At 30.8% G+C, this 12,506-nt stretch overlaps 2 protein-coding genes across 4 annotated transcripts; one reads left to right on the top strand and one right to left on the bottom strand.

The window, feature by feature from the left end:
- Positions 1–73: 73 nt before the first annotated feature.
- On the top strand, positions 74–3,571 carry LOC126929015 (zinc finger and SCAN domain-containing protein 2-like). 2 transcript variants are annotated; one of them, XM_050745001.1, is made up of 5 exons: positions 74–397; positions 1,325–1,652; positions 1,782–2,054; positions 2,154–2,336; positions 2,423–3,571. In XM_050745001.1, exons 1-5 carry the CDS (start codon positions 233–235, stop codon positions 2,791–2,793), a joined length of 1,320 nt encoding a protein of 439 aa, XP_050600958.1. In that variant the 5' UTR covers positions 74–232; the 3' UTR covers positions 2,794–3,571. The 2 variants fall into 2 exon arrangements, with proteins under 2 accessions (XP_050600958.1, XP_050600959.1); XM_050745002.1 differs by lacking the exon at positions 74–397 and adding an exon at positions 733–1,184.
- Positions 3,572–4,834: 1,263 nt separating this feature from the next.
- Positions 4,835–12,484, bottom strand: LOC126929017 (S-adenosylmethionine synthase). 2 transcript variants are annotated; one of them, XM_050745006.1, is made up of 11 exons: positions 12,328–12,484; positions 11,719–11,862; positions 11,290–11,643; positions 10,242–10,319; positions 9,887–10,009; positions 8,499–8,611; positions 7,365–7,508; positions 6,891–7,109; positions 6,622–6,804; positions 6,377–6,510; positions 4,835–6,290 (listed from the first exon to the last, which is right to left on the bottom strand). In XM_050745006.1, exons 3-11 carry the CDS (start codon positions 11,402–11,404, stop codon positions 6,185–6,187), a joined length of 1,215 nt encoding a protein of 404 aa, XP_050600963.1. In that variant the 5' UTR covers positions 11,405–11,643; positions 11,719–11,862; positions 12,328–12,484; the 3' UTR covers positions 4,835–6,184. The 2 variants fall into 2 exon arrangements, with proteins under 2 accessions (XP_050600963.1, XP_050600962.1); XM_050745005.1 differs by lacking the exons at positions 8,499–8,611; positions 11,719–11,862; positions 12,328–12,484 and adding an exon at positions 9,227–9,339 and having other exon boundaries at positions 11,290–11,712.
- Positions 12,485–12,506: the final 22 nt, after the last annotated feature.

The raw sequence follows: 12,506 nt of genomic DNA, 5'->3' as shown, positions 1-12,506 counted from the left end.
CGCGTAGAAAGTTCACGACTGCATTCTCCATGTTGCTAAACTACAGCGCCGCACGTCCGCCATTGGTTAACCGTCGCTGCCGCCGCCACCGCCACCGCCGCCATTATAGATTCCGTTGTGTGTGACTGAGTCTCAATCTCCAGGACTTTCCAGGGAAATTTCTGTTTCTCCTCGACGTTCAGCGTGGAATAAAAACGGGACGAACGCGCACAAGAGCTTGCAGAACGTTAAAATGAAAACATACAGTAGAAAAAAGGGTGATAGCCCGAGCAACGTAATCATTCATGTGAACGAACTGTGCCGACTGTGCTTGGCAAAGGAGGAGGAGATGGTGTCGATTTACGACGACGAAACTATCCCATTATCTCTACGAATAATGGCTTGCGTTAATCTAGAGGTGAGTTGGAAGACTTGGCAGAACGAGCATACAATAGACTCAAGTTAGAAGAGTGTCGATTGCTTTTCTTTCATGCGTATATCGAAAGCTTATCGAAAAATAGGAATCTAGTTTATCTCTCTGCGTGAGATTCTCTCTGTCTCTATCTCTCTCTCTTTTACCCCACTCTTCGATTCTGCTTCGTATTTGTGAGAGCGTCACCCACACGTTCGTCACAATATACAGAGAATACTTCGTTCCTAATTCTAATGTAACGCTCGACACACTGCGCAAAGCAACTACCGGCTTTACCGAGTTATCGACTTTGCGTTCACGATACGTTGACGCCACCTTCTCTTTCATTACAGGAATCTAGACAAGGCATATCATTGCATTACAGATCGTTTACCCTACGAATTTATAGAAATCTGCAATGTTATAGCCAATGCCATTAGTGTTCTTAGTTTTCACTTTATATCTGCCGATTCATGAACCTTCTGCCTTTTTCCTCCCAGTCCTTTATATCTTGAACTGCGATGAATTTAAATAAGTCAAAATACCCGATATATTTTCGCAATATCGTAAACATTTCTTTTCGCTCTATTATAACAAGATTTCCACGTATCTACTATTTTATTTTGACATCTCAAATATTTGACATTTCTTTATTGTTAGGTTAAAATAGCTTACAACTTTCGAAATTCGTACACAATATAATTTTAACGACATCAAAATGTTTGTTAACTTATTTTTATATTTTTGAAGAAATATAAAATGTAAATACGTAAAAAATATAAGTATTTAGTACGTAAGTAGTACGTTATTCACATTCGCGTTATTATTTTACATAGAGCAATGAGTAATAAAAATCTCAACTGAATTGTAATTCAGTTCTTATAATTTTATATATAAAGAATTGAGTAATGATTAATGTTTCTTATATTGTAGGTATATGAAGAAGATGGTCTTCCAAACATGATCTGTTATCCATGCAAATATCAATTAGAAAAGTCCTACCAGTTTAAAAAAAAATGTGAAGCTGCTGATGCTAAACTTCGTAAGCATATGAAATTGATTCAACAATTAACTGGTCAAGGTGAAGAAGGAGAAAATCAGGATACTAATAGGGAAGAACTAAAGGATTCTTCCAGTGGAAAATCAAAACAAGTTAAACAGCTGTTAGCTGATTTAGTATCAACTAAAGGTGACAGTGGACAAACAGATGGAGATCCGATTGAAGTAACGGAAGAAGAACTTGTTGGTGGTTACATCCTAGGTACTAGGATTATGTAATCCTTAATTAAATAATTAAATTTACATATTAAAAAATATTTGCTATTAGGATTTAATTCTTATATGATTCGGTTTTAAAGTTTATTAAAATATTTGACTTTATCAAATATAGGTATGAATTCAGAAAACTTAGAGATGGAAGAAACAATGTCCGAAGATCCAGAAAATATTACATTAGTACCTGCGGAGGAACGTACTGCAAAAGCACGTTGCACGATACGTACAACACGTATTAAGCAAGAACAGGAATCTGAAGATGAAGCAGAAGAAGTACAAAGAGCAATTGCAAATGCTGACCACAAAAATGTTTATATGATGGAAGTTACGAGTAACAGTTCAGGTCAAGGAGAATCCTTAAAATTACAACCAATCGGAGATACCATGGGTAAATAGTACATATGATTTCCCAACATAACATGTTATTTCCCAATAACATGTAATGTTAGTATTTATACAAATTTGTAAGATATTTTGTTTCTTATAGTCGAAACTAGTGAAGAGTTAAAAGTGTTTCAATGTGATAAATGTCCAAAAGCATTTACCCGAAGAATAATGTTGAAAAGTCATCAGTCTGTTCACTCTACACAAAGAGGTTTTACATGTCAAGCTTGTGAAAAATGGTTCCCTACTAGATCAGCTTTGGTCAGACACGAACGTACTCATACAGGTGATGAAAAAAGTTATTAAGAGATTAAATAAAAATGAACGTTCAATTTTTAACTTTTAAAGTTATATTTTATATATTTCATATAGGTGAAAAACCGTTTGGTTGTAACATTTGTCATCGTGCCTTCGCACAGAAAGAAATTTTACTTCGACATCTCATGACTCATTCTGGTCAAAAACCATTCCAATGCCAACATTGTGAGAAGAGCTTTACTCAACGAGAAGCGTTGAAGGTACACATGAGAAGGCATCAAAAGTTGGATCCAAATGATATACAGTTACACCATTGCCAACTTTGTCCTAAAGCCTTTTGTCATGCATCTGGACTTAGCAGACATTTAGTTACACATACTGGCAGAACATACAAGTGTGTAGAATGTGAAAAATCTTTCACTGATAAAAGTTCGCTGTTAAGGCACAGTCGTATCCATGCACCTAAAAAAATAATGACAAATTAAATTTCCCCTACGAATTGCATATCGTATTGTTTATAAAATCGGTCGTCATTAAATTAAAAAAACATTTCTGTAGAATTTTTTTTAATCATGTATGATAATAGCTTTCTTATTACTGTTAGTATAATATATAATAATATATTAAATATATATTATATATTATTATTATATATTATTATATATATTATATATTATATATTATATATAATATATAATAATATATTATTATATATATATAATATATAATAATATATTAAGTATATCTTAACTAATACTTAGCACTAATTCAATTCAATAATTCCAAGTATATTTCTACCTAGTTATGTTAAAACTATTTGACTAGAGTATATTGAATGATTCATTAATAGTACCGGTTATATGTTATTTTTAAATGCATTAAATGCAAAATTGCAGCATATTTTTATTTTATTAAATATGCAATGGAACTTACTTATACATCTTTTGATCTGATATACATTACACTACATTGTTATAACATTTCAATAAGTTATATTTTATTAAAATGTAAATCAGTGACAGTATTCTAGTAAAACGTTTTTTTATAAAAAATTTGTTCCTTATACATATTTTCATGACATTTATATTGTATACAATTCTATGTATTTGTATGTATATAACTTTAATTATAAGAATATAATTAAATATCTTATGTCTTTCCATATTGTTTTGATCATTCCCAATTAAATTTGTAAAATAATAAAAATTGTACATAATATACATTACAATAAAAATTACAATAAAAATATAAAATTAATAATTATATATATTACTAAATACAATACGCATATATATGTATATATATATTACTTGCTCATAAATGTATTCAATATATATTGTATTTTAAATATATATATATATATATGTATATGTATATATTACTTGTTGATAAATATATTCAACATATACTACATATTAAGCATATACATACATGATGGATATCTAATCATTAATTTTATGAGAGAGAAAGAGAGAGAGAGAGAGTTTGCTTTGCTTATATAATTAATTGTTCAAAAACATATTTTTAGCATCTGTTTCTTAGTTTTTAAAAAACAAAATATATTCTAATGAACAAATTTTAATTCTTTAACTTCTCCTTATATTTTAGAATATAATAACACGAATATTGTATTATGTTATTTCTATAATATATTATAATTTGTTTGTCAGAGAATTTTCCCACATAATATGTTTATAAAATGCTCATATAATGCCACATAGAATGCTCGTAAAATACTCAATTTATGACAAAAACACAAATTATTCTTTTCTAATATTCAATACTTTGTCATTTATGCCAAACTATTCATCTACAAGATCTATTATAATAAATTATTACATATCTGTAATTCCTAAATGAGATTATATTATTTATTATTTTTTATTTATTGTTGCTTAGTCTTTCAGCTTTGGACGAACTTCCGGTTTTATATCTTTAAATGAGATTATAATTTGTCCAAAAATTTATCTGCTTTTTAGACAGTGTATTGAAATGTTAGTTATAATAATAGTTAGCTAATAATTAATACAGTATATTAGTAAGGATTTATCCAAGCTCTATTTTTATACAATTTCCAAATATGTAGCATCATACAATACATATGTAATAAAATGAAGAATATATATTATTTAAATTACTATATTTGTAATGAATTTTGCTATAACTATGCTATGTATTAGTATATTCTTAATTCTTTAAATACTGCAAAATCATACATTTTTATATATTGGAAAATAGTAATATGCGAGCTGCATCTAAAAGATAAAAATTTCGTTTTATATTTTTTTGTTATCATCGACAAAGACAAGTATTTATGAAAATGCAGAAGTTATTTATTAATTTTTCTGATTACAATTACTTGCAATTTGCTCTATAATAGAGCAAATAGAGCTCTAATTTAAGAATCTTTGACTAAACATAGCTTTATGGGTATTTATTAAATTATAGAATATCATTATGAGAAAGTACAAAGGGAATTGTTAACCTGTAAATTGTTTATAATAAAAAATGAATGACAGTTTAGCCTTTTATTAAAAAATCTTTTTTATTATGATTTGCATATAATGATCTTGTGCATCTTTACACTGCCAATACCATTACACGATAGATCGTTACATCAATCTAATGGAACGAATTTACTAAATTTCATTTACATTTTTGTTGATTTAAAATACGATAGTGTTAGAGATCTTCACACTATAACTTGGAAAAATCGTATAATTTTCGAGCTCCGCTACGCAACCTGTACTAGACCTCCATAAAATAAGGTCTAACATTTGATTTTGCATCATTTGTTATACAGTTGCAAGATCGATAATATTTATTATATAATTATCTATTCAAACGAAGCAAAGAGGGAAAATGCATGTATGTATATATAAATATATGAGAGATAGTAGTATCGCAATTACCTAAATTCAAACGTAATTGAAAAATTTGTAGTGCTTTAGTTAAGAAGATTTAAATAAATGCGATATTATTAACTCCTCGTCAATATTATATTGAATTATGTCATGAAAGTTTTAAACAATATGAAAAAAAACTTCATTTATAATTGGTCACTTTAATTACTTCGTTTCCCCACTTTGCTAAAAGTTAATGTACATAGTTATTACCATTTTATATTTGCACTCGAACGATAAATAATTCTAATGAACAAACGTACATGAAAGCATAGTTACTATTAACAAGACTTGCTAGAATAGATGAACACAAGGTATTAAAATGTTACGTTAGTATTTTAAAAGCAAATTGATCTTTCATGTACATTTATACACAGTATTAAAACATTGCTAAAAATTTGATATTTTTATCTCAAATGTTTGTTTACAGGCACGCACTGGTCTAATGTTGCCAATTTATACATTTTCCAAATACAGAATGTTTATCATTCCAAGTATTATTGTTCCTTTACCATTTTAACTTCCAACACACACTGTTTACAAGCCATGGTAATGAGTTGTATCACTGGTAAATAAACAATCTTACGTGACTGTCACAAGTATATGTGTAAGTAACAGACTCATACAGGCTTAGTTCACCTTTCCCTTTGCCGATAGTTTCATTATATCTAATGTTTAATAAACATCAACTCAGTTTGCGAATAGTAAGAAAAAAAATTGCTCTTGCCTATATGCTGGATCAAAAAAATTTGTACTATATCGCATAATACCAAGAACTTCATGATGTGGAAAAATCTAATATGTCATTTTTCCAGCTAGTACTAAATTGGCAAAAGGAATTGATGGACTCGGTGAAATAACGCGGAGGTCGGAAAATCTCGGAAAACATTTACGAGATATATGATTATTGAGAACGACTTGATAGACGTTTTACAATAAGAAACGTCAAACTGATTTAGGATCTATGCTCTCATCAATCGAGAATTAGAGTTTTTGGTTGTTCCCAAGTGAATCCTTCTCGGCCAAAATGTCCATAAGTACTAGTTTGCTGATAAATGGGGTTACGAAGATTCAGCTCCCTAAGAAATGATTATGATACTATTTATACAACATTCTTGGTTATTTATATTCAAAATATAGTATAAGGTATAGTAATATTACTTACTTAACGATTTTCCCAGGTCGTAAATCGAAATTTTTATTGACTATTCCTAGAAGTTCGTGTTGAGATAATTTAGAAGTACCGTAATCAAAAACTGTGATTGAAAGAGGTTCTGCTACTCCAATAGCGTAAGAAACCTAAGAATTCATTGTGAACATGTATGTTTTCATCAAAAAGTAAAATGTAGTAAAGAAAAAGATGTTATTTTAATGAATGTTACAATAATAGAGAATAATAATAATCTGTACCTGTACAAGGCATCGTCTGCAAAGACCAGCTTTTACTAAAGATTTAGCAACCCATCTCGCTGCATAAGCAGCAGATCTATCAACTTTTGTGAAATCTTTACCAGAAAATGCACCACCACCATGAGCCCCCCAGCCACCATATGTATCGACTATTATTTTGCGACCAGTCAGACCAGCATCACTCTACAAATAAACAGAGAAGTATAAATATTATTAAAAGCATTTCACAGAAAGTTGATGTAATTTAATGTAAAAAATTTGTATTTTACCTGCGGGCCACCAATAATAAACAATCCACAAGGATTAACATGGAAGATCGTTCTATCATCTAGATACCTTGCTGGGATAACCTCTTTAATAACTTTTTCCATGACTGCTTTGCGTAATTCTTCCAAGCCAATTTTTTCACTATGTTGTAATGATACAACCACTGTGTGAACTCTTATAGGTACGCAGGCACCACGATCCATTACATATTCGCAAGTGACCTATTGTATAATATTAACAGGAAAAAAAGTTATCAGAAAAAAAAGATTGTATTTGAGAATATCAATATATCATTTACAAATTATTCTCAGTAATGTCTTTTAACATCATGGCATTCAAGAGTAGCAAATACTATGTGACATCATTGAATAATATTAAATGAATTTTAATGTTAATATAAACCATTTTAATAAATACTTTCAAATTTTACTACATTTGAAGGAGACAATTGTGTAATTTATTAATTAAAATCATACCTGTGTTTTTGAATCTGGTCTTGCCCACCATAATTCACCGCTTCGTCTTAATTCTGCTATTTTTTGGTTTAACTTATGTGCTAATACAACAGTTAGGGGCATACATTCATCAGTTTCATCCGTTGCATATCCAAACATCAAACCCTAGGAGAAAAATTTAAGTTATTTCACCTAAAATTTATAAGGTATGGAATTGAAGCAGGAGAAAGATTTACTGTGCTTTTAATTAACTTGCAATATTATGTAAATTTGGAGATTAAGCATTAATAAAGTAATAAAGTGCACACAACATACAGTTAAAAATTATGTGTTAATTTACACTCAGAATTTGCAGGAATTGTAATCTATGATGTACTGAAAATTTTTAAAAATAATATGTGAGGGAGGTGTCATACAGAGCAGAATTACTAAGATATCGAATCAACTATATTCACTAATTTGTTTAGTAGCTTTTGTTACATTCTTGTTTATAACACATTTTAATGATAACACGAACTTATGGAGATAATAGCTCCAAACTTAACTAAAATAATTAGATACAGATATAAGACCAGGTTTTGAATAATTGGTCATATATTTCATGATATTTATGCAGAATAAAAATGTGGAACTGTAGTATGCAGAAACAAATTTAGATACAGTTACATATAACATAATGCAAATGTTAATGAATATTTCTAACAAAGAAACAGTGATAAATAACACTTGAATATTGTTTGTTATAACAATCGGTGAAAGGATAAAAATTGCATTAAAAACCAGCAGAAGATACAAAGAATAAAAAAGAAAATAGAAAGGAAAATTAGATATGGGAGTAAGCTTTAATGGTTTAGACTCTTAGAGATGCCTTCACCAATACTATAATAATATTAATAAGAAACTAATATTTTATGCTAACGCTATTCTACATACAGGGTGGAAAGAAAGAGGAAAAAAGATAAGTTACAGAATACCATTACCAAAACTAAATATGTGCCTACGATAATAATGAGGTAAACAAAACGAGAGTAAGAAAAGAGTAACTAAATATGCACATATTGTTCAGAAAGCTAAGAAGGAGTAACTACATTGGCATTAGATAAGACAGAAAGAAGAACAGAAAATTCAAACGAACAGATCAAAATGTTAATTGACCTGATCTCCTGCTCCGACTTCTTCATCACTACGGTTTTCATGAACTCCCGCTGCAATATTTGGTGATTGGGCGTCAAGCGCCAGCAGAACACTGCAAAGCTTGAAGTCAAAACCTGTAGAAATTATACGAATGAGATATAAATGTTTGCTACTATGAATATCAATACTCTCATTACACCGATGCGTCACTGTTTTGTATCCCAGTTTACTCTGCTGTTTCAAGATAATAATTTTTCCTTGCTTTAAAAAAAGTTAAAAATAAATTTATTTTGACCTATTTAAGTATAATACTATATAAAATCTTTTTCTTTAGCCGATATATTGTGTAATTCCAAAACCTAACTAAAATACATAAAATGTATGAAATGTTATATGAAATAGAATATTATTACATATTTCATAGTGACAATTATTGTGATTTTTATGCAGTGATGAATTTCTCTAACCTAGAATCCCTATAATATACAAATAGAATTTATTTATATATAAATCTTCCTGATAAAATAAATTCTTATATTATAAAACATGTACTTCCTGTATCTGAATAAACACAGTACTTGTTTGCATACACAGATTCACACATTCACACATAACATGAGGAAAGTGTTTGTTATAAAAACTATAGAATGTATCATAAGAAAGAGGGGAGAGGGTAAAGCAAAAAAAAAGGAGAATGTTATTGAATTATATGGCTGCTCTGCGGCCCGGGCTGAGAATGGGTTATGTACCTGATCACCTGCACCCACGTCCTTCTCTTCCCTGTCCACATGAACACCATCAGCGATATTTGGAGATTGTTGTTCGATCGCCACCAAAAGGTTCAACGTACGCCAATCGAATCCTGCCACGATCATGATATGCTTACGTTACATATTCATACGTGTTCTTTTACTTATTTTTTCCAAAAAATAATGAGCAGGATATTGGTCATCGATCGAGTCATGGAATTTTCTCTAACACTTTCCTAACGTGTATGTAGCGTAAGGCACATCTCTTTGTTATAAAAAAATATATATTTATTTAAATTATACAAATACATTTTTTAATAATTTAGTAAGTAAAGACAGTAGGTATAATAAAAATCATATTTAGTGTCGGAAGCTTTCGTGCCATGATTCGACCGTGTATTTATAAAATCTGAGTCTGGAGAACCAAATGAGGCGAATTTTGTGAAGGATAAGATAATAAAGATAATAGAGATAATCATTCCGGCCACAGGGCATGTGTACATAGAAGATGGAAATCTTTTATGTTAGCAAGGAAAACTTCAAATGTTTTAGATGTACAGATAAAATAAATTGAATAAAATTTTAGGGGAATGAAAGGGTTTAACAAACATACATCACTGAAAAGAGGAAACACGAAGAGCAAATAAGAATATTTGTTACCTTTTGAAGAATCATCATATCCAATGTGCTTAACAGTATCCCGAACAATTTTTTGATAGTCTACCACAGCTTTTGATGTAATTTCTCCACATAATAGTATCATTCCTGTTTTTGTTACAGTCTCTGAATAATCGAAAAATATAACATATAAAAATAAGAATTAGAAATGAACATAAACATTTGATGACTGTTAAGTAACAGCTTAAACTATAGACACTATATCAAGTACTAGATCCCTTCAGAGTTCTATGGTTCAAAATTAACTCAAGGTCATACTGACTAACTTATAAATAGAGGTTATGACACCACTGATTCAGTTTATTTGAAAAATTAGGATCATTTTTAGAAAACTCACCACAGGCCACTTTTGCATCAGGATCTTGTTTTAAATGTGCATCTAAAATTGCATCACTTATTTGATCACACATTTTATCTAAAAAAAAAAGGAGAAAAAAAATTAAACGGACTATAACTATAGAATAAAAGTGGTTTTAAATTTATATCTAGCTAACTTTCTCTCGAATTATTGGTATATGTAATTTCTATATAGATGTATGAATTTTGAAACAAATAGATATATATTTGTAGAAACAATTGCATAATCAGAAAATGGAATATATGCTAATTGATTTAAACTTGTTCCGTACATATTTGTAAAATTTTGTTAAGATGTTTGGTCGAACCAATATTGCAAGTCTGGTTTTGTAATAAATCAACCGGAAATAATATCTAATTACTTTTTGAATGAAAATTCAGATTTTTACTTTAGAATACATAAAATAATAAATAATTGAAAGGATTACAATAATCCAATCAAGATTCATGACTAAAAGAAAATATGTATTAACTACGCTTGCACGTGAGAAACGATACTTGATATAACTCGGTATAAAAAAATTAATCGAATTCTGTATATAATTCATAAGTGAATTTAGAAAGCTGTTCAACATATGATTAGAGGAGAAAAAGGATGAAGAATTTAAATGTAAGGGGAGAAATGTGGAGGATATTGAAGATAAAAGTGGATTGCGATATTCAGGAGCACATGGCGACGCCGATGTTCTTGCTTCTGCTCTGATAGCAATTGGAAAAATGTGCTGTTTAAACGCATTGATAATCTGTATTTGGTAAGCATAAAAAAGAGAATCGAAGAAACAAATAAATCGCAACATAACACCATCCTCGCATTTCGAAGCTTTTAAGGAAAGTAAGAAAGCGCGAAGAAAGGGTAGAATCGCGGCGTGCGCACGCGGTATATACATATGTAAGTATGTGTGGTTCGTTCATCGAGTTTCATGGCGGCACACGCGGCTCACCGACATGGAACTTGAGACGAACTACCACGATGTTGTCCAAAATACACAAGAGTCATGAAACGAACGCATACTTTTTAGGCTACCTACCTGGATGGCCTTCGCCAACGGATTCTGAAGTAAAAAGGAAACTGGTATCCTGTTGTAGCTCGGGCGGTGTGTGCCCGTTAGCGTATCCATTCATGTGATGAGCGGTCTCCGGCATTTTCTTTCTTTTCGTGATCGTGGATACAGCCTTTGGTTTCTTTTGTCTACGCTCAAATGCTTCGTCCACGTGTTGCAACTCTTTTGACACGTTCAGTTTGTCTGACGTCGTTAATAGTTGAAGAAAGCGAGGAAGTTCGGTCCTAAGTTCAGTCTATACCCTACTTTGGTTTCGCACGAGCCAACCTTACACCAGCACAGCACACAACGTAACAGCCAGGCGAGCGCGGAGCAAATGCACTATGGTACAGTGTAGAAGTAGAAAGTGAAAGAGACTCCCCACCCTCTGGTAGCCGTTATTTATAACTTCGGTACCTTCGTCGCTTCGTTCGGCTAATCTCGAGTCACGTGACGCTCGATCATCCAGGAGATGAAATCGGCGCGGAATTCGATTAGATTCGCCTGAAATGTTACTTTCACCGTTCCCGATTCGATGTCTTATCCACGTATTTAATACTTCTGCAAAAAAAAGTGTTACGTTCTGCGATAAAATTGTTAATAAACTTGTTTATATTTGCCGACTACTAATAACATTTATATGTAACACGAAATGCAAGCGTTTCTCTCAATATTAGAAAAAAAACAACTCTACTTTAGAAATTATTAAAAACTATTGTTCCTTATCAATATAGTACAGTATCGTAGAGTTTTGTAGATACATTCATGTGCTACATTCTTAAATCGTTATTCTTCTTTTCGTTCGTTACTTTATCTCTTTTTTTATGTGTAATCTTACTATGAATATAACTTGTCGAGGTAACAACGAGAGCTCGAAACTTGTTACATCAAACGGAACTGATATAACGAAATTTTCACGATTTTTATAATCACACATCAATGATCTTGTCACTGATAGTATACTTGTGTAAATTCGTAATTTCCCATACGGATTATTATATTAATCGAGTGAAAAGTATTCGTCACCTTGTTAATATAGCGTTCCGAGTCTTCGGAAAATCGGTGATATGCGATTTGTTCGAATGGAAAACTTTCAAAGTATAACGGGATAATTGTATATTGAACTTTGAGCTATGAGTTGAGGTCGACTTGAATTATTATCAAGCTGCAGTAAATACGCTTTGTGTGTTTCCTTCGAAAGAACA

The sequence above is a fragment of the Bombus affinis genome, chromosome 2 (genome assembly GCF_024516045.1).
Source record: "Bombus affinis isolate iyBomAffi1 chromosome 2, iyBomAffi1.2, whole genome shotgun sequence".
Lineage (NCBI taxonomy): Eukaryota > Metazoa > Arthropoda > Insecta > Hymenoptera > Apidae > Bombus > Bombus affinis.
Note: the sequence above shows the minus strand (reverse complement) of the source record. Positions and strands in the feature narration are given on the sequence as shown.